This window comes from Neomonachus schauinslandi, chromosome 10, assembly GCF_002201575.2.
Source record: "Neomonachus schauinslandi chromosome 10, ASM220157v2, whole genome shotgun sequence".
NCBI classification, from domain to species: domain Eukaryota; kingdom Metazoa; phylum Chordata; class Mammalia; order Carnivora; family Phocidae; genus Neomonachus; species Neomonachus schauinslandi.
In genome coordinates this window covers 29,748,322-29,770,725 of record NC_058412.1, presented here as the reverse complement: position 1 = coordinate 29,770,725, position 22,404 = coordinate 29,748,322, and the positions used below count along the sequence as shown (strand labels likewise).

The 22,404-nt window shown below is 37.0% G+C and overlaps 2 protein-coding genes across 2 annotated transcripts in view; one reads left to right on the top strand and one right to left on the bottom strand.

Moving 5' to 3' along the window:
- Window positions 1-22,404, top strand: part of PRKD3 (protein kinase D3) — an 85,183-nt gene that overhangs the window by 54,206 nt on the left and 8,573 nt on the right. Inside the window, exons 8-14 of the mRNA XM_021697416.2 lie at window positions 2,768-2,951; window positions 4,367-4,490; window positions 6,719-6,796; window positions 8,053-8,329; window positions 11,186-11,238; window positions 15,801-15,873; window positions 16,945-17,051. Coding sequence (XP_021553091.1) covers window positions 2,768-2,951; window positions 4,367-4,490; window positions 6,719-6,796; window positions 8,053-8,329; window positions 11,186-11,238; window positions 15,801-15,873; window positions 16,945-17,051 — 896 coding nt within the window. The remainder of the gene's footprint in view (window positions 1-2,767; window positions 2,952-4,366; window positions 4,491-6,718; window positions 6,797-8,052; window positions 8,330-11,185; window positions 11,239-15,800; window positions 15,874-16,944; window positions 17,052-22,404) is intronic.
- On the bottom strand, window positions 1,552-1,918 carry LOC110587223 (U6 snRNA-associated Sm-like protein LSm3). The gene has a single exon (XM_044918658.1). The coding sequence runs from the start codon at window positions 1,916-1,918 to the stop codon at window positions 1,610-1,612; it is 309 nt and encodes a 102-aa protein (XP_044774593.1). The 3' UTR covers window positions 1,552-1,609.

Genomic DNA, 22,404 nt, shown 5'->3' with positions numbered 1-22,404 from the left:
GTTGTGTTGTTGTTGTTGTTTTTCTCATTTCAAGATTATATTAATTGAAGTGATTACCTTTTTGGAAGGAAGAAGTAATGATTCTAAGCATAATTTTTCTTTAACATTTACATGACTGGTAAAAATTGAATGTAAGTAGTTCTATAGGAGGAAAAGCATAAGGAACGGAAATTAAATTTCTTAAGACTTTAATGTTTTCTTTAATGGCATGTTTTTTATAGTTGCTGTTTAACACCGTTGATAGCATGATTGGTTTTCTCATTTGGGTTACTCTGAATAAATGTAGTTTTTCTATAGACCAAAGTCTTCTCTAGATTTATGGTTCATGTCTTTTTGCACTTTTCTACTGTTGGATAAATGGGTATCAAATACTATTTATATTGATTTTACGGTACATTTGTATACTAATGAATTTGAACATCTTTCATATGTTGACTGGTTACTTAGTTTTTTCCCCTGTAAATTACCTGTTCACATGTTTTGTCCATTTTTCTGTTTGTTATTGATTTGCAGGGAGTTGTTGATAATTCTACCTAATAATTCTTTGTCAGTTATACTGGACACAAATACCTTCTGTGTTGTGGCTTATCATTTTTTTAAGTAGCTTTATTCAGATAGTTTTTGTACTTTACACATTTAGTTTATTCACAAAGTTAGGCAGCCATCATTACAGTCCAATGGTGGGACATTTTCATCACCCTGGTCACTCCCCACTCTTCCTCACCAGCCCCTGGCAGCTGCCGTCAACTTTCTATCTCTGTGGGTCTGTCTATTCTAGACATTTCATATAAATGAAATCGTATAATGTGTAGTCTTTTGGGACTAGTGTCTCACATAGCATAATGTTTTCAGGGTTCATCCATGTTGTAACATGTATCAATACTACCTTCTGCTTTGTCGAGAATAACATTCCTCTGCATGAATATACCACATTTTATTTATCAGTCGATGGACATTTGAGTTGTATCCACTTTGGGGCTATGATGAATACTGCTATGAACATTTGAGTACAGTTTCTGTGGACATACGTTTTCATTTCGCTTGGGCAGATATCTAGTTGTGGAATTGTTGAGTTATATGATAACTCCATGTTTAACATTTGGAGGAGGACTGCCAGGCTGTTTTCCGGAGCATCTGTACATTTTACATTCTCACCAGCAGTGTGTGAGGATTCTGACTGCTCCGCATGCTCGCCACCACTTGTTATTGTCCGTCATTTTGGCTGTTGCCATCCTAGTGAGTGTGAAGTGATAGCTCATTGTGGTTTTTGTTTTGTTTTGTTTTATTTTTTATCAAAAAAGGAAACATCAAATTTAATTTAAAGGAAAAAAAATCAGAAATTGAGGAAACAACAGAACAAATCAATTCCTGAAAAAAAGAGTTCTGCATCTTGGTGATCACATTTATTGAAAGGATTGGAAAAAAATTAAAATGCCCTTTAGCTTAAGACTTTTTTAGTTATCCACAAATCAACTCGTTTCAGGAGTGGAAGAATCCTTGGTCATTTCTTAGTATCAAAATTTACGCAGGTTTCTCTTGAATGTCTTCTACATTTAAAGAGGCAATCATACGAAAGCTCCTGTATTCCATACATGATAAATTCTTTGTTTCAGCCGACTCTTAATGGAGGGGCAACTAGTACAACACCATCTCCCCAGACAAAAAGCATTGGAATATTCTGTTTTGTTGATTTATATATCTCTTCGTATTTTTCCTCATCAATTTCTATAGTAGTCACAGTTTCTTCCACATCTCCCAATATCATATTTAAATGCTGATCGTAAGCATGTAATCTGCCTCGAAGCTCTCTGTCATTTCTCATTTTCACATAAATTCGCTCATCCAGGCTGAGCCTGATGAGATCCAGGGGCTCTTCTACAGTGTTGGTAGTTTGTTGCTGATCCACTTCGTCCGCCATGTTTCAAACCCTGCTCATTGTGGTTTTGATTTGCATTTTGCTGATGGCTAATTGATACGCACATCTTTTCACATATCTGTTGGCCATTTTTACATCTGCTTTGGGGAATATCTATTATTCCTGTCCTTTCCCTATTTAACTGGTTATTTATTTATTATTGAGTTGTAAGAGTTCTTTAAATATTTGGGATACAGGTCTCTTATTTGATATATGTAAATATTTTTCCCCTTCTTTGGGCTGTCTTTTTACTTTCTTGAGTTATCATTTGCAGCACAAAATCAAGTCCAATTTTTTCTTTTGTCACTTAGGTTTTTGGTGTTCTATCTAGAAGGCTTTGCATAACCCACAGTCACAAAGATTCACTACTATGTTTTCTTTTAAGAATTTTATAGAGTTAACTCTTACATTTAGACCTGTGATCCACTTTAAGCTTTCTATTTGGTTTAAAAAAGAGGTCCAGTTTCATCTTTGTGCATGTAGATATCCAGTTGTACTAGCACCAGTTTTTGAACAGACTATTTATTCTTTCCCCAACAAATTGCCTTGGACCCTTGTGGAAAACCACTTAACTCAACAAACAATAGTGGTGGCTAATCTTTTACTTTGTTTTAATATCTTCTGTCATATAGAGATTTAAATTCTAATTAATCAAATTAATTTTCTGCCTTGTGGTGTGTGGGAATTTTATATCTTCCTCAAATACTACTTTATCTTGAATCATAAAGATACTTTCTAGATTTTCATTTAGAGTTTTAAAGCTTTTTTCCCCACATTTCATATACTCTTTCTATTTAGATGGATTGATCTCCCATTAATATAAAACTCTGAATTCATTTTAAACTTTGCCAGAACCTTCCAGTCTGGGAGCGGATACAGATATACCAATGGATATTGATAGCAGTGACATGAACAGTGATGGTAGCCGGGGCTTGGATGACATAGAAGAACCATCTCCTCCAGAAGATAAAATGTTCTTCTTGGATCCATCCGATCTTGATGTGGAAAGAGATGAGGAGGCTGTGAAAACAATCAGGTAGCACATGTCCACGGATACAGGGTCAGTCCAGGCACTCCCTTGAGAAAGAATCTCTTTAAATGGAACCTAAAATGTAATTTAAAATCTAATTAAATTGTTGCTAATTCTTTTACATGCACCACAGGATTTCTAAAATAAATTATATCACTTATGCCATCCACTCAACATGGGAAGGTGTGAGAATCCTTGTTTTCTTGAAGAGAAAAACACTTTATTTAAATATAGTCAGGATGTGTTATCTCCCTGTGGAGCAGCCACCACAAGGTGTCAGAATTGAACTATCAGTTAAAGCAACCAGTTGCTTCATACCAGCAGATTATTGGACGTTAGGAACACCAGTATGAATGTATACCTACAAATGTTGCACAAAGATGATGGTGATGAATTTGTGAGCGGTTAATTAGACTATTAGCACTTTGTAAAAATGCTATTGGATTATAAAACTTCTAAATATCCCCTTATGTTTATAGAAATTCAGTTTTTCTATATATACAGCTTTATAGGATGTACTACTTTGTAATAAAATGTTAATATTTTGGCAGGTTTTGTTTTTCATTGGCAACCAGGAGGAATTTAGAGAGAATGGATCATTTATCAATCTCACATGGCTGAGTGGTCATTCATTCATTTTGGCTTATCATTAGATTACAGCTATTACTATCATTCTCATTCTGAACTAAAATGTAATGTTTACCCAGTTTGGAGACTATCAAGAGAACTTAGCTGGCTTCCTAATCACGAATACATCATAATTTAAGAGAATATATTTAACTGAGACTGAAATTGAAAAACCATGTGTTTTTCACACATACCCCCAAATTGTTCTTTTCCTCTAGCTACGCTGTTCCTGACCCATATTTCCGTATTACCTGATTTGACTCGGTGCATTATTTATTATTTTTATTTTCTTAATTGTTATCTGTAAATCATTTTCCTTTCAGTGTCTTCTACTAGGAAGACTTTTTGCTAACAACGTGAATAATAGAATCTGACATTTGAACCATGTAAAATTGGGTATAGGTATACTTACTTTTTACCTTGTTATGAATTTACTAATTAACCATGCTGCCTAGGGCAAAAGAAGCTTTCTCAACAGCAATCCCAAATGAGACCCTCCCCCAGGCTTCATATCTTCCTATTAGGGAGGATTCTTTCTGCTCTGTGCATTGTTTTGTGTTATGACCCGTCAAAAAATATTGATGACAAATAATGAGGACTTGCAGTATTATCTTAGTCTTTTATAAATCAACTGTGTATCATCATAATGGGATTTTTTCTTAAGCTATTTCTCTAAGATATTTTGAAAAATTTTAGCTCAATTATCTTAAGGGCTAATGAGTTTACAGTATTTATATGATTTTTTAAAAATTGAAATTATCAATATTTTATCATAAATTCTAAATGTTTTTTAGTCCATCAACAAGCAGTAATATTCCGCTAATGAGGGTTGTACAGTCCATCAAGCACACAAAGAGGAAGAGCAGCACGATGGTCAAGGAAGGGTGGATGGTCCATTACAGCAGCAGGGACACCCTGGTCAGTAACCACAGACATTGTAATATGGTAGTGAAACTTTGTTATATGCTTTACTTTATGCATTTTTAAAATCAAAATAATGAGATATATATTAAGACATTTTAGTAAACTGGAACTGTAGTTACGCTTGTGAAGAGTTTTCAAAAGGCAAAACTGAAATATTTTTACAAATTAGTAGAGCAGTAGAGATTCAGACAGTATCTGGGGATACAACACCAAATACAGAATCCGTGAAAGAAATAATTGATAAGATGGACTTCATTACAGTTAAATCTTCTGCTCTGCAAAAGACAGTGTCAAGAGAATAAGACAAACACAGACTAGGAGAAAATATTTGTAAAAGAGACATCTGATGAAAGACTGTTCTCCAAAATATACAAAGAACTCTTAAAACTCAACAGTAAGAAAACAAACAACCCAATTAAAAAATGAGTCAAAGACCTTAACACATACCTCACCAAAGAAGATACACAGATGGCAGATAAGCATATGAAAAGATGTTCCATATCATATGTCATCAGGGAAATGCAAATTAAAATAGCAGTGGAATACCACTACACACTGATTGGAATGGCCAAAACCTGGAACACGGACACCACCAAAGGCTGGCAAGGATGTAGAGCAACACATACTTTCATTGCTGGCAGGAATGCAAAATGGTATAGACACTTTGGAAGACAGTTTGCCGGCTTCTTACAAAACCAAACATACTCTCACCATATGATCCAGCAGTTGCACTCCTTGGTTTTTACCCAAAGGATATGAAAACTTATGTCCACACAAAAACCTGAATATGTATGATTTCAATAGCTTTATTCATAATTGCCAAAACTTGGAAGCGACAGGATGTCCTTCAGTAAGTGAATTGACAAATAAACCATAGTACATCCATCCAGACAATGGAATATTATTCAGTACTAAACAGCAATGAGCTATGAAAAGACAGGAAGGAATCTTAAATGCATATTACTAAGTAAAAGAAGCCAGTGTAAAAACTACATACATACTGTATGATTCCAACTATATGATATCTGGAAAAAGCAAAACTATGGAGACAGTAAAAAAGATCAGGGGTCGAGGGTAGGGGACAGGTAGGCATGAATACACAGAAAGAACACAGAATTTTTAAGGCAAGGGAAACACTCTATAAAATACTCTGTAAAATATAATGATGGAAACCTGTCATCACACATTTGTCCAAACCCATAGAACGTACAACACCAGAGTGAACCATAACGTAAACTCTGGACTTTGTGATTATGATGTGTCAGTGTAGGTAACAAGTGTAACAGTTGTAACAAGTGTACCACTCTGAATGAGGATGTAGATAATGGGCAGGCTATGTATGTGTGGGGGGCAGGGAGTATATGAGAAATCTCTGTACCTTCCCTTTAATTACGCTGCGACCGAAAATGGCTAAAGTCTTCATTTTAAAAAATAAAGAGATATGTAAAAAAAAACAAAACATCAAAAAACAAAAGCAAAGACACATGACACACTGGAAAAAGTATTCTGAAGTCATAATTTAGACAAGGATTAATTTCATTATATGTAAAGGATGACAAATTCATCAGAAAAAGACCACAACACAGTCAAAGAATGGGCAAAGAATATCAGCAGAGTTCACAGTCAGGGAAATACAAATGACTCTTAAACACAAGAGCTTGATCTCGTTTTTAAAATAAAAGTACAATTTAAAATTTCACTGAATTACCAGGTTTTATTTATCAGTGTAGCCAAGATCAAAAAGTTTAGTAACATAACTACCTTAGTGAGAGTAAATAGGTACTCGTGTTGCTGATGAAACTATAAATTGGGTCAAGTCTTATGAAGGGTGATTGACACTGGCAAGCAAAATTACATGTGTATATATCTTTTGAGCCAGAGAGCCAGATTAGAAATGTAGCCTATAGGTAAATTACGTATCTGCACATGTGTACCACGTATGTATTTGAGTGTGCATGCATAAAATTCTCTAAAAGGATTCCCCGAAACCTACTACCATTGCTTACCTGGAGCAGGGTGGGAGTAGGATGTGAGTGGTGGTGGAAGTATACTTGTCACTCTATATATCCTTCTTATATTTGCAGAATTTTGACCCTCATGAATTTTAAGCCTACTCAGAAATACAAACTTATGAATAGAAATGAAAGGGAAAGGAAGGGTACAGGTACTTTGGAGGAATCATTATTTTTATACCTCAGAGTTTTATGCCCTTTATTTTATAGAGAAAGAGGCATTACTGGAGACTGGACAGCAAGTGTCTAACATTGTTTCAAAACGAATCTGGATCAAAGTATTATAAGGTAAAGATTCCACATTTTGAAAAATATGTACATTGAAATATTGTATATTTTCCAAATATTCAAATAATATTCATTAATTATGTTGGCATATATCTATTATGACTGCCTAATATCATGTATAGAAATCACGGTTAACTTCCTTGTTGAAATAATTGTCCCACACCCCTCCATTTCACCCCTCACAATAGCCCTGCTACCCAAGGTTGTTTTTTGTTGTGAGTTCCTTTGGTTTTGGCCTACTTGTCAGGTTGGTACTGATTGCCTTTTGGACACTATGATTTAGATTGGGCAGTTCAGTAAGTCCCATGATCATTGCCTGTCCAGAAGATGCCAGTATGGTATTTGGTGTTCCCCACTGATCCATTTTATCTTAGGCCCTGATTCCAAAAGCTTCTTCTTCACCTTCGTATAGTCTTCTTTGTTTGGCTTGCTCCACACTTTGCTGTGTCCCAGGCGGACACCAAACAAAATTGTAGACTGTAGCAATTATATCCTTAAGAAAGAGAATAGAAACTAATGACTTGCTTTGATCTGGTTGGGTTAAGTACTTTTTTTTTTTTTTTTTAAGATTTTATTTATTTATTTGAGACAGAAAGAGAGAGAGCACATGAGAGGGGGGAGGGTCAGAGGCAGAAGCAGGCTCCCTGCTGAGCAGGGAGCCCGATGCGGGACTCGATCCCGGGACTCCAGGATCATGACCTGAGCCGAAGGCAGATGTTTAACCAACTGAGCCACCCAGGCACCTGTACTTTTTTTTTTTTTGCGTTAGGAAGTGAAGTACAAGTAAATACTTGTTACATTTATGGGCAGAACCAGACAGAATGCTTGAACAACCTATACTAACATTCTACTTTGGCTCTTATTTTTCCTTTGTTCTCCTCTGAGGGCTGTATCTTGCAGACAGCTGCTGGTAGAGAAGTAATTGCTGAGTTGATTTAATGACAATTAGAAAGTGACAAGTGTTGGATATAGTGGCAGTTACCCTCCACGATCCTCTCCTTCCTTGCAGTCTAATGACCTGCTGCAGGCCTGAAGCACTGGCTTAGTTATTATATTCCATGCTCAGCCTTCAGCATTGTTGGGCATGCAAATCATTCAAGGCAGATATTATCCTAAGACTTGACTATGTGTTCCATGTACCACATACTTGTGTTCATCTTAATGCATTCATTAGAAATGCATATCTCTGTTTAGTGTATTTGAAAATAAAAACAAAGATGTATTCATATCTTTTAATGCTTAATTTTTTACTTCAGGAAATTCCACTTTCAGAAATTCTCCGCATATCTTCGCCACAAGATTTCACAAACATTTCACAAGGCAGCAACCCACACTGTTTTGAAATCATCACTGATACTATGGTATACTTTGTTGGGGAGAACAATGGGGACAGCTCCCACAATCCTGTTCTTGCTGCCACTGGAGTTGGAGTTGATGTAGCACAGAGCTGGGAAAAAGCAATTCGCCAAGCTCTCATGCCTGTTACCCCTCAAGCAAGTGTTTGCACTTCTCCAGGGCAAGGGAAAGATCACAGTAAGCAATAAGCTTGTTGATGGCTTTTCTCCCCCTCTGGTTCTTAAGCATTTTGTGGGTGTGGTTGTGTTTCTGCATGTATTTCTTTTTTTTAAGTTTTATTTATTTATTTGAGAGAGAGAGAGCATGAGCAGGGTGGCGGGGCAGAGGGAGGAGCAGACTCCCTGCTCGATCTCGATCCCGATCCCGATCCCAGAACTCCGGGATCATAACCTCAGCCAAACGCAGATGCTTAACCGACTGAGCCCCCGAGGCGCCCCTCTGTATGTATTTATAATGCTCACTTTAAGCTTCATCTGTACTAACCAGTATTGTTAGTTAATTCCTTTATATAGTTATGTTAGTTATAATGTATCCATACAATCCCCAGAGCTAGGTTCCAGAGTCAGTCTCCCTACATTCAAATCCTGGTTCTGCCAACCTGTTATATGATCTTAGGCAAAACCTTACCTCTCTGTAATAGTACCTACTTTATAGGCTTGTCAGCATTAAAGAAAGAGAACCAGTAAGGGATAGAACAGTGTTTGGTATCCATGAACTCTCATTGGATTAAGCAAACTTCTAGTATTTTGCTTCATGGTGGGATATAAACAGGTGATAAAGTATTATGGTTCACATCATACTTGTGAAATCTATGAAGTCAGAAATGCTGTTTTTCTTTTAACTGAATTAAAACATTCAGAAATACTAAAAAATTACTGAAACATGTTCTTTGCACCAACAAAATTTATAAAATAAAACCTAAATTTGATAAAGGATCAATTGAAAGCCATGATGTGACTTTTATGCCATTGGTGTTGTTATTTATGGGGAAACATCATTCATTAGACAAATATATTTAAATCAAAATAAGTATCAACCAGTTCCTAAATGTACTTTATATCAGTTCAGCTGTATTATTTCATGCACCTATTCTTGGCATAATGCTAGGCTCTGAGCTAAAAACACAGAAATTAAGGGAGATAGGACATACAAACGTAAGTGTTAAGTGGTAGCATAAGGCAGTAGAATGCAGAAATGAGTAATGCATTACTTGGGGGATGCAGATATGGATAGGAGGAGTAAGCAGAGACTTCATGATAGAAAAAATCTGATTTGAACCTTGACCTTGGATCTCAAGTAGGTTAGGATAGGAAAAATTAAAAGGGAAGGGTGGGGGGGGGTACTGTTACTCTAGTTAAGGAGACGGCTGTGATCAAAGGGATGAAGGTAATGACCGTGAACATGTTTGGTGTTTAATATTGATTCTTAGAGGATGAATTAGACGGATATTTACAGTGCTTCTTAAGTTTTGGGGGATTTTAGACAGAACTCTGATATCCTAATTAAAGCCATAGACCTTTTCCCCCAGAAAATAATACAGGGACATAAAGACAAATTTTATGTATTACTGGACATAGGAACCTTCTCCATTCTCCAGCCCATCCATGGACCTCCTCCCTCTAAATATTAAGAGTCTCTAAAAGCAGAATTGCGGAAGGGTTAAGAGTGAGGATGCTAGACAATGAAAGCATAGTCGCCGCTTACTGGCTGTGTGATCTTGGTCTCTGCGGTCACTAATCTAAAGTGGGAATAATAATAAACGCATATAATGCACTTAGCCCAGTTCCTGACACGTGAGTAATACTATGACTGGGTTGTTGGCTGCTTGCTGCTGCTTCTGGAGTAGAGTTCTGGGAAGCAATAGAGAATAAAACTAGGTGGAGCTAGACAGTGGAGGCCTTTGAAACACAATCAGTATTGACTTACACAGGAAAATGGAACGACTGAAAAACAAAGCTTTAGACACCTTAATGTCGTCGATGCTGGGCCTTTTTTGTTCATTAATATTTAATATTTGAGTTATTTAAAATATTTTAAGATTGACTTAATATTTTTAAATGCAGTCTTTGACGGTCATGTTACTTATTTTTGACATATAGTATGCTTATATTTTCTTGTTCTAAATTTTTATATTTGGGATCATAAAGGAAATATCACATCTTGTTTCTTTGAGTTCTCTCCGAGATTCTAGATGTTTGAGACCTAGTCTCTTTACTTTCCATGTGGCCCTTTTCTCTTTTTTGTCAGTTACTTCCTTTGCTTACCAAAGTAATATAGACATATAAACTTTACAGTAATATGGAATATAAAATGAGAAAGTCCTTCCTGTACACTTGTAACACACCCCCTTATTCCTGCTCCTATATCTCCCCCCTCAGAAAACCATTATTAACAGTTTGGTTTGGAGAGAAGGGAAGCTGATATTATCTATACTGTATTGTTATATTTTTATTTTTACAAAAAATGTGGTCATACTCTGTTCTTTTTGCAACTTGCTTTTAGCCACTATTTAATGAATGTGTATCAGATGTATTTCAATGTCAGTATATAGATTATCTAATTTATCTGATTTTTTACTATTAAAGTAATGCATGCTTTTTGTGTTTTAGAAAATGCAGGCAGTATAGAAGTATATAAAGACTAAAGTCTTTGTTCCCCAACGCTTACTCTCATTCACGAGAAGTATCATATTTTCTTTGTTTTTAATTCAAATGCTGCTGCCTTACAACTTGCCTTTCTAACTTAATATGCCATGGATAGCTTTGTAACACAGTATGGATAGCGCTACACCATTAAATGTTTAGATAGTATTTCTTTGTATGGATGTATCATATTTTATTTGACCAGTTTGTTGTTGATGGGTTGGTATTGTGTGTGTGGATAAATTTTTTTAAAGAACATAATTATATTAACTGTATGTTAGCCAGTTTTTTAAATTTAATATACTGTGGGCATTCACATGTCAGCAAATGTTAATATTAAGTCATATAACAATTTTGTTCTTTTCTCATACATCATCCTTCTGTTTTACAGAAGATTTGTCTACTAGTATCTCTGTATCTAATTGTCAGATCCAGGAAAATGTGGTAAGTAAAAATTACAGCTAAAATATGCAAATTGGGTAATTAAAATAGGTAAAATAAGATGTGAAAATCTTATTAGAGAAATAAGTTCAAGAGACAAAAAACAAACTTTTAGAATTAGAGAACAAACTGGTGGTTGCCAGAGGGGAGTTGGGTGGGGGGATGGGTGAAATAGATAAAGAGAATTAAGAATACATTTATCTTGATAAGCACTAAGAAACATTTAGAATTGTAAATGACTATATTGTACACCTGAAACTAATATCACACTGTATGTTAATTATATTTGAATTTAAAAAAAAGTTCATAGGCCAAAATATTGAGTACTTGGCCTAAAGAAGCTAGATTTTGTGGCTGATAACTACTCTAAGGGGTTCTGCTTTATGAAGGAAACTAAGGCAGATTTTTTAAATTGTGAAAATAAAGATAACTTTTTCACAAGTGATAGTAGAATATTACATAGTGATAGACTAGTTCAAAGAGAAGGGAGAGATTACTTCTTGCTGGGTCAGCAGGGAAAACTTCCTCAAGGAAGTGAAACCCAGAGCTGTGCAGCTAAGGTTGGGAAGGAATTTCAGTTGAAGTGCAGAGGATGAGGGCAGGGAACAATAGTTCATGCAAGTACAGGGACTGGGATGGGCAAATAGAGGGAAGCAAGACATACAAGACTTTTAAGGAATAGTGAATAGAAGAAGTTTGGCTGCTATATGTACGCACGTATTGGGGATTATGACAGGGGTTAGCATACTTTCTATAAAGGAATAGATAATAGATATTTTAGGCTTTGGGGACCATACCCAGTAATTTCACTCTGCCATGGTAGTGAGAAAGCATCTATAGGCAGTACATAAAGGAATGAGCATGACTGTGTCCCAGTATAACTGTATTTATGGACACTTGAATTGAATTTTATATCATTTTCACATGTCAAAAAATACTACTATTATTTCCCCTTTTTTAACCATTTAAATGTAAAGTCTATTCTTAGGAGCCTGTACAAAAAGAGCCAACAGGCTAGATTTGCCAACCCTGGATTAGAAAGAAGAAAGGCTAGAAAAAGAAGTCTTAAAATAGTTCATTGGCTATATATAAATTTCTCTGATAAAAATCTCACCGTCTTCCACTTGGGGCATCCGGCTGTAATAGCTGTAGTATATAGATGTTGGCTTTTCTAAGACTGCAGTGAAGACTGGATATCCAGTAATGTTCCAGGGAATAGAGGGTTTTGAGGAGATGTAATCTGTGTATCTCTTGTCGTAGTGGTAGGTAGATTCTTGGGGAGGGAAAGAGGGATTACACAAACATGAGATCACTAACTTTGAAGGATCCCCTGAGCACTTGAGGGACATGCCTATTCATAGCTGAGAAGGGAAAAGGTTCAGAACTGGTCTTTGTGAAGACCTTTTCTAGCAGTTACTATTTGACTAATGGATGTTCCCTCATCTAATTTGATTAGAACAAAAATTTCATTGGTTAAACAAAAAGTTGATTAAAGTTGGGAAGCATATAAAAATGACTCTTATAAACCTTAAAATTTTCATTATACCTTAAAACATGCATATATGCACATTGATTGATTTGCTTTTGTCACAGGGCTGAGACGACTTACTTTAAGTATGGGTCTGCTAAGTAGAGTTGCACTATGTCTTTCTTGCGTCAACCACATCTGTAATGTAGTAATGCAGTTCTGATGCTAATCACCCTGATTTCGTGCAGACTCCACAGGTTAAGGGCACAGTTCCTAACAAGGCTGCCCTCACTTGAGACACCAGCCACAAGTGCAGGAGTCCCCAGTTCACCCATACTTCTGACCAACTGGCTACAAAGTCAGAGGATTCCCACAAATCCACACTGAGGTTCAGTAATTCACTAGAATGTCTCAGAACCCAGGAAAATGCTGGACTTATGATTACAGCTTTATTGTAACAGATAAAAATCAGGACCAGCCAACCAAAGACACATGGTGTGCAGTCCGGGAGAGTTTTGAATGTAGAGCTTCTGCATTCTCTCCCTGAAATCAGGACATGCAAGCCTACAGCACATTGATCTGTAACCAGCCTGGAAAGTTACCTGGGCTTTAGTGTCCAAAGTTTTTATTGGAGTTTCATTAAGTAGGCATGATTGACTGAATCATTGGCCACATGATTGAACTCAGTCTCCTACCCCCCTTGTCCCCCCTGAGTTTAGACTGGTTCAAAGCCTCAACACTCTAATCATGTGGTTGGTCTTTCTGGTGACCCTCCCCCATCCTGAATTATCTTGTTAGCATAATTCAGGTGTGATCCAAGGGGCTCATGAATAACATAACCTAAGATACTCCTATGACTTGGGAAATTCCAAGGATTTAGAGTCTCTCTCTTAGGAACCAGGGACAAAGGCCACTCAAATTCTTATTATACAACAACACCCATAATGCATTCTCTATAATTTCCACTTTTTGTTTCTTTAAAGTAGAACCAGGGATACTTGTGAAATATTCTGGGAACAGATCCTCACTCCCACAGTCTGGTATTTGTTTTGCTCACAAATAAATTGACAGCAGTTGTTTTGGTGTCTCATCTTTATGGAGTTTCTTTTCTTTTCTTTTTTTTTTTTTTTTGAGATTTATTTTAGAGAGCACAAGCAGGAGGGGCAGAGGGAGAGGGAGAGAGAATCTCAAGCAGACCCCACACGGAGCACAGAGCCCAGTGCGGGGCTCGATCTTGATCTCACCACCCTGAGATCACAACCTGAGCTGAAACCAAGAGTCAGACGCTTAACTGACTGCACCACCCAGGCACCCCCTTAATGGAGTTTCGTTGTTTTTTTTTTTAAGATTTTATTTATTTATTTGTGAGCGGCAGGCAGAGGGAGAAGCAGACTCCCGGCTGAGCAGGGAGCCCGATGCAGGACTCGATCCTGGGACCCTAGGATCATGACCTGAGCCGAAGGCAGATGTTTAACCGATTGAGCCACCCAGGCGTCCCTTTTATGGAGTTTCTAAAACTACTTCGTTTTCATAGAAATCTCTCATGTTTCATTGACTTATATAGTATACATATTTAATTTTTTGTAATTAAATTATATAATCTATAACAAGCACATTTGGCATAATGGGTTTGGGAACAAATTCAGTTTTAAGAGTTACTCATTGGGATACCACACCCATTTTATGAGGTTACTGTAGACATCAGTCAATATATTCTTTTTTTTTTTTAAAGATTTTTATTTATTTATTTGACAGAGAGAGACACAGCGAGAGAGGGAACACAAGCAGGGGGAGTGGGAGAGGGAGAAGCAGGCTTCCCGCTGAGCAGGGAGCCCGATGTGGGGCTCGATCCCAGGACCCTGGGATCATGACCTGAGCCGAAGGCAGACCACTTAACGACTGAGCCACCCAGGCGCCCCCAATATATTCTTTTCAGAGGGAATGGAAAGTACAGGTTATTCTGGTGAGTTAGTAAAGAAAAGGTGTTAGGAGAGCCTCTTTAAATAGGTAGTACTTACATGACCCTGATATGTCCTGAATTATTTATCTTCTTAAAAGATTTTTATGTTTCCCTAATACATCATAAACCTCTTAACTAGGTCTGTTTTACAAATTAGCTACCTTGTACAGAGTCCTCTATACAGTTAGGGCTCAATAAATGTTGATGACAGTCATAAAGTCATGGGCATTTTTTAAATTAGGAGGGACCTAGAGATATAGACCGATACTTTTTTCCAGATGAGAAAGCCAAGTCCCAGTGAAGTCAGCAATTTAAGATTACCTAATTTAAATGATTTTTATATGCCAGGCCCTGGACTTGACACTTGGTATATATCTTCATTTAATTTACTTAAAAATCCAGTGAAATAGATGTTATTATATCCCCTTTACCAGTGAGAAATTGAGGTGTGTGCAATTCCATTTACTTAATTGAGTTACCACCATGAGACAGGTGCCGGCGGGGAGTGTGACACCAACAGAGATGGAGCTGACTCTTGTAGACTCCTGCAGACTGTGGCACATACCCAGACAAGGGGGCCCCTGACTGAAGCGCTAGGGGGGCCTGGAGAGTGCCCCCAGAATATTCCCACAGCAACAGCCAGCACCAAGAATGAGGGGAGGGAGGGAAGAAAAATGGGGAGGGATCCGAGTTACAGACTTTCTCACACATACACTTTTTATCAGGCTTTCAAAATGAGCCTAATCTCAATAATATGAACCTTCTGAGTTTTTCTCTCAAATCAAGATAGCAAATCTCTTTAATAGTGAAATAGGTAAAATTATGTTCTTAATTTTTTATGTTATTTACTTTATATAGATCATTACTTACTAAATACAAGATTTTCTTTTATTCAGAGCGTTTTTTCCCCCCAAAGGCCTTGTTACAGAATACATTACACTTGTATATTAAGAGTCATAGTATTAAAATTGGGCTTTTCTAGGAAATGAAAAGTCTATGTTCATAAAATATTTGTTAGGAAACTTAGCTGCCTCTCTCATAAAAACAAAAATGTGTTCAGTATTAGAATGAAAAGAGTCAGAGGTGTTGACAGTGTTGAATAGAGGGAAATAATGCTGCTTCCTCTTTCCTAAATAGGACATTAGCACAGTTTACCAGATCTTTGCCGATGAGGTGCTTGGTTCGGGCCAGTTTGGTATCGTCTATGGAGGTAAGCAACTGCAGCCTGGTGCATATTGTACATACTCCAGAAATTTGTGAAATTTAAAGATCTCTGCTAGCTCTTGTGTCTTGTCACAATTTTGTCGAGTGGCTTTTTTCTGAAGGGTTGATTTGCATTCTTTTAGCTCCACCCTTTTCACTCAGAGTATTCATTCCTTAATTCCAACTGCACACTTTACAAAGTAACAGAATCAGGAAATCAGTTTCACAGTAGTCCTACTTTATCTCTTCTTGTAGCTCACGTATAAAGATGTTTGTGAGGGAAACATAAATGGCTTGAAGCTTTTGTTGGGCTGTGTGGGCTCGTTTATCCAAGGATATGCCCTCCTGGATTTCCAACACAAATGGCCCCATTCGTCTACTGTTGGCATGAATGTTGTGTCAGGTGTGAAGACCTGAAATCTCACTGTGACTCTTGGTATTGGCAGAGTCATTTAAGCTCATTGTGCGTTGGTATCTTCCTCTGTTTAATGGAGCTAACAAAATTTGACCTGCATAGCTCACAGGGTTGTTAATTAAGCCTAATATACATAAAAGTACTTTTTTTATAAGCTATGATCCAAAGTATAAAAGAAATGTTAAATCCTATTCCTCCCTCACTGAGGCTCTTTAAGTAGCCTCCTAGTTGGCCTTTCTGCTTCAAGGCTTGCTCTGGTATGTGGTTAAATAACTGTGCTGACTCAGTGAACCTAGAATAAAACTAATTCATTGATAAAATGTTTCTATCTTGACAGTGTTTGAAGACTAAGAGTAGTTAACTATCATTTATTTAAAGGTGGATTATTTTTCAGCAAACAAGTTCATTCAAATTTCCTTCCATTTCAAGTAATGAAACCACCTTTAATAGGGGCAACCATTATTAAGGGAAAATATAATTTACTTCTTAAAAATAAAGATGAGTGAAGGAGAAAGAAAAAATCAGCCAAAGAAAAGAAATCTAAGAGGAAATACATGTCTGTTTCAGTCTTTGTTCAACTTCCTGATAAAGCTTTTATATTGTATATGAGCTGTCAATTTGCTTTTCCTTTCTTTTCTATACTTTTTTTTTTTTTTTGAATAGGAAAACATAGAAAGACTGGAAGGGATGTGGCTATTAAAGTAATTGATAAGATGAGATTCCCCACAAAACAGGAAAGTCAACTCCGTAATGAAGTGGCTATTTTACAGGTAAGAAACCCAAGTTGCTTTTTATTGGTTTTAATTTTTGATTTGTGAGTTTTTAAATGCAAGTCTGTTTAGTGTGCTGGTAAGAATAAGGCTTATTTTTTCTTCTGTTTTCATCTTATGGCCTTTGGGCTCAGTGAGAGACTGGTGGGCATCTATGTTAAATTCTTAAGTCTTTTTTTTAAAAAAGGAAAAATTAAGTTATAGTAATCTAGGAGTTACAAGAACTGCCATTATGATAGTAGTTTAAAACATATTTTCATAAGTGAAATCTTAACAACAACAACAAAAGTAAAAATTTATTCTTAAGTCAGCACTCCAGAAGCTCAGAATACTTGGATACTTGTGTCCCCACATTTGACTAGGTCAGCACTGTACCCATGCAGTGCTCACAGATGATGTGTTTGGTTATTATAGCAATTGCTATAAAAATAAGGTCTGCTTAAAAATTGTGTACCTTTTCATTTGTTATTTTATTCATTTAAAACTCTGAAGATTTAATTTTATAATGTTTTAGTCCATTAAGGTATATTTTTAAAGATATGTTGGCAATGACTTAACTCCCATTAAATAAATTACTGTTCTTATTTTCATCTAACATTTTTTACCTCTTTTGGGGGGTCATCTGGAAGACTAAAATTTAGCTTTATCTTTATTTTTATGAATATCATATAAATTATAATATGCAAATGTCTATTCACTGTGTAGCTTTTGCATAGTATTTAAGAAATCATGGTGATATAATAGTTAATGCTGTCAGAACCCCATTTGCTTGTGAGTGAAGTTCAAGAAGACACAGCCTACTGAACTTAGGCTTCCTTGAAGAAGCAGGTAAGAAACTTTTATAAACACAGGATTCATTTTACATGTATTACATTATTGGTTACCAGCAGTGACATTTGCCTCCCGTGTTTTTCAGAGGAGTGATAATTGAAAGATTGTGGTCTGCAAGCTACCTGTGGTCCCTTCAAGGTCACTTCCTCCTATACAACTACCTTCATATAGAAAATTAATAGCATTCAGACTGTATTAGGATATGAAAATTGTTAGCGATCTTTTTTCATATCTAATTCTGGAATCTTGCTCATTGTCCAACTAATACACAAAAAATAAATTTGTTTTTTTTTTTTAAAGATTTTATTTATTTATTTGACAGAGAGAGACACAGCGAGAGAGGGAACACAAGCAGGGGGAGTGGGAGAGGGAGAAGCAGGCTTCCCGCGGAGCAGGGAGCCCGATGCGGGGCTCGATCCCAGGACCCTGGGATCATGACCTGAGCTGAAGGCAGACGCTTAACGACTGAGCCACCCAGGCGCCCCACAAAAAATAAATATTAAGGATATGTTCTTAAGGCTTGATTCATCCTTGTCACTCTGATGACAGACACATCTCTAAACTAAACACTGAATAAATTTAGGGATTTCTGGGTAATGCACAATGCAACAATGGTAGTACAGCCTTCTGGTTATTTTCATTGATATTGCTCTACAGGGAATACAGATGAGTGATTGTAGTATGTCTCCAAATATACTATTTTCATCTTAAATTTAATACCATACTTTTTGTTGTAGATTCTTTTCAAATTTTTATATCCCAATCTATATTTAGTGAATGGCTTACTTTGTGCCAGAAACTACACTTAATAAGTACTTTTTCTTAACATCACCCAACAGGAAGAGGACAGGTTTAGAGTTTGAATCTAAGAGCAAACCACATGCTCTTTCTGCTCTACCACATTGGACCTGTTCTGTGTGTCTCTGTGTGCGTGTGTGTGCACACTTGTAAAATTCTGACTTCATTTCCTTTGCAATGTAGAAATTCAACACATTCTTCTGTATATAAAGATCAACTTTAGCCTACTTTGTATTTGAATTACAATTCTCTTGGAACAATCTGAATGTAGTAAAAACATTTTTTAAAGGAAACTTTTTTCAAATACTACCTCATTTGCTGAAATTCATTACACAAGATTTAATCATATGAGCATTTGACATGGGTTGAAAGGAACGTCCTGCACTCCTCTACTCACTCACTCCGCCCTTTGGTTCTGCACCTCCCTTCCCTGCTGTGTCATTCTTACTTTCCAGTCTTTGGCCCTGGTTCTTGTACATAGTCCTCATTAAACAACCTAAAAGGCTGGCTGAACCCCTCCTGGTAGTTGATTCTGGTACTGTCGGTTTCCTGCAGCTCCACTGACATCCCTGGTTTTTCTTCCCCAGGTCCTCACCTTTATAAAGAAAGGTTAGGGGGTAAAGACTAAGCATCTGACTGAGACTATAGTTTTGGCCTTTCCAATGGCAGGGAGGAAGAATTCTAGAATCATTGATTAAGGAGTGACCTTATAGTTTACCCAGAACATCCAGCCTCTCTCCTGCGTGCTTGGTGATAATCTCTGTATTTCTATCAGTTTAATAGAAAGGAAGACATGACATTTTCAGACATCTGCAAATATTCTGTTAGGCTGAGCCAAAATCTGTTGAAAAAGGTTCCACTATAGACACTACACTCAACAAATTGAGTCTCTTTTCCGAAGGATGGCCACACTGACTGTCTTGCTGTTCCTTAAATATGCCAAATATGGTCCTGTCTCAAGGACTGTGCTTTAGCTATTCCCTCTGCCTGGAATGCTGTCACCCCCAATATCTGCATGGCATATTCCCTTATCTCCTTCAAGACTTTGCCCAAATGTCATTTCCTCATGAGGCCCTTGCATTCTGTTCAACATTATGTACCCATCCACCCTCACCCTCTTCTCTCCATGGCATTTACCACCTTCATACTGGGTAATTTACTAATTTGTTACCTATTGTTTACCCCCACCTTGCTAGAATTAATAAGCTCCATGAGATGAGAGGTATTTGTCAGTTTTGTTTGCTCATGAATCCAGGCTACCTACATAGGACCAGGTGCATAGCAAATACTCATTTAATATTTATTGAATAAATACGTTTATATGGGGGATTACCTGTAACATATTAAATTTTTCAAATGGAAACGTGAAATGGTTCCATTTGTATAGTTTCTTAAGGTAAGTATACTTTGCACATGTGTACATACAGTTATGTAAAGAAAAGGATCCATTCCTACATAAACTGCTAATAACATGACTACATCTGCTGGGGACTGTGTTGTGGGGCAGGAAAGAAATGGAGGCTTTTTACTTTTGTTTGGTAGGGATGTGGTAATATAAAATGTCTTTGCTCTTACCTGAAGTGGGTAGGTTAGAGAGTAGTAATGGGAGAAAATATGTGGCGCTCTCATGGCTACCCTATGTAAATGGGAAAATGTCATCAGAAACTTAAGAGAAATTTCTGGTTCTAGTATTAATTCACCATTTTCCTCTTCTCTTTTTGGAGGTCACCTAAAAGCTACAAGAAAAATGATAAACAGAAATTAAAAAAAAAAACTAATAAAAACAGAAGAAAGTTCAGACCTATAAAATAAGTAGAGTAGTTTTTCCAGAAACACTGGAGATGGAGCCAGGGTGCATGTAAGAAGAGGCACCACAATAAGGGCTGTTTTTGCTGGCTCTTTCTGAGATCTACAATTGTGATATCCTCTCTAGGTGCCTCCTCAAATAGAAGAAAGCCAAGGGGGTCATGATCTGATAAAATTTAACTTAAGTGAGAATACAGTAAGTGAAGGGAAGAAGGGCACTTTAATAGTGGAAGAGTGCAGATCACACCAAATAACAGTAGCGGCCTTTATAAAGGAAAATTAGAGAGGAGACGGGGAGAAACTGACAGGCACATCAGTAGTCCTGGCAGATGAAGTAGCCCAAACTAACAACATGGTAGGTCTAAACAGTGTAAGGTAATGTAATCACTTTATACTGAAGTCTGTAACCTAAAAACAAAGAACAAAGAATACCTCATTCCTTCAAAACACGGTAATTAGTATTCTTTGATCCTAATGCAATAAAACTAGAAATAAATTATAAAATCAAAAAACAAAAAGCTCCCACAATCCTGAAAATTTTTTTAAATATCGTAATTCTTAAAGAGCAAAATCAAGATTTCAAAGTATTTAGAAAATAGTCGCGAGGGGCACCTGGGTGGCTCAGATGGTTAATCGTCTGCCTTCAGCTCAGGTCATGATCCCGCGGTCCTGGGATCGAGCCCCACATCAGGCTCCTGGCTCAGGAGGGAGCCTGCTTCTCCCTCTCCCTCTGCCTTTCCCCCTGCTCATGTTCTCTCTCTCTCTCTCCGTATCTCTGTGCCTCAAATGAATAAATAAAATCTTAAAAAATAATAATAATCATGAAAATACTGTATCAGCTATTAGACTATTGCTCAGAAAATTATAACTCAGATATTTACACAAGAATGAAAATAAGTGAATTAAGAATGCAACTCAAGAGGTTAAAGAATAACAATAAAGGAAAGCAAAAATAAGAGAAATAAGAACATCTTGGGGAGATGACCACAAATACTGAAAAAAATTTAAAGGCATTTTAAGATGCTGCCTTGTCCAATTCTATCAAATAAATTTGAAAACCTGGAGAAAACGATTCTCTATGAAAGTATAATTTACCAAAAGACTCCAGAGGAAATAGGACATTTAAACAAACAGGAAGTTAAGAGACAATAATGTTATAGCATACTTCTATTTTTGTGTGTGTGTACCCTTTACAGGGCGCGGGGGCGGGGGGGGCATGGAGAAACTTACAGAACAACTACAGCATGGGGAGAGCCAACCACACTTCGAGCTCTAAGCTGATCAGAGTTGTGATATTCTGAATCTTCCCCTGCTCACTACTATTATCACACCCATGTCACTTGTGTTTACTATATAAAATTGTCATTTTTTTATTTTGCTGCTTGGAATACCATCTCATTAAATTGTTTTAAATTGATTAATAAACAATATTTTGCACTTGATCATTTTTTTAAAACACCATGATTCAGACATTGAGCTAAAATGACTAAGACAGTCTCTGCTGTCTGGGAACTTACTAGGTCCCAGAGCAAGATGCATACACATACACAGTACCGTGGGATAGGTATTGCTGCATGTATATACAGTGTTAGGTGAAAACTACTGCAGTTGTCCCCAAAAGAGGTAATGGGAGCTGAAAGTAAAGCCACTACAGTGGGAGTTGAGAGATGGGGGCAGATTCAAAACACATTTTAGAGATGGTGCTCAACCTCACATAAGCCAAAAAGAGGTTTATCCTCTTAGCATAATTAGGTACCTATAGTAAGGATAAAAGCATATAAGAAACATATATTTCTGGGTGCCTGGGTGGCTCAGTTGGTTAAGCGTCTGCCTTCGGCTCAGGTCATGATCCTGGAGTCCCAGGATCGAGTCCCGCATCGGGCTCCCTGCTCGGCAGGGAGCCTGCTTCTCCCTCTGA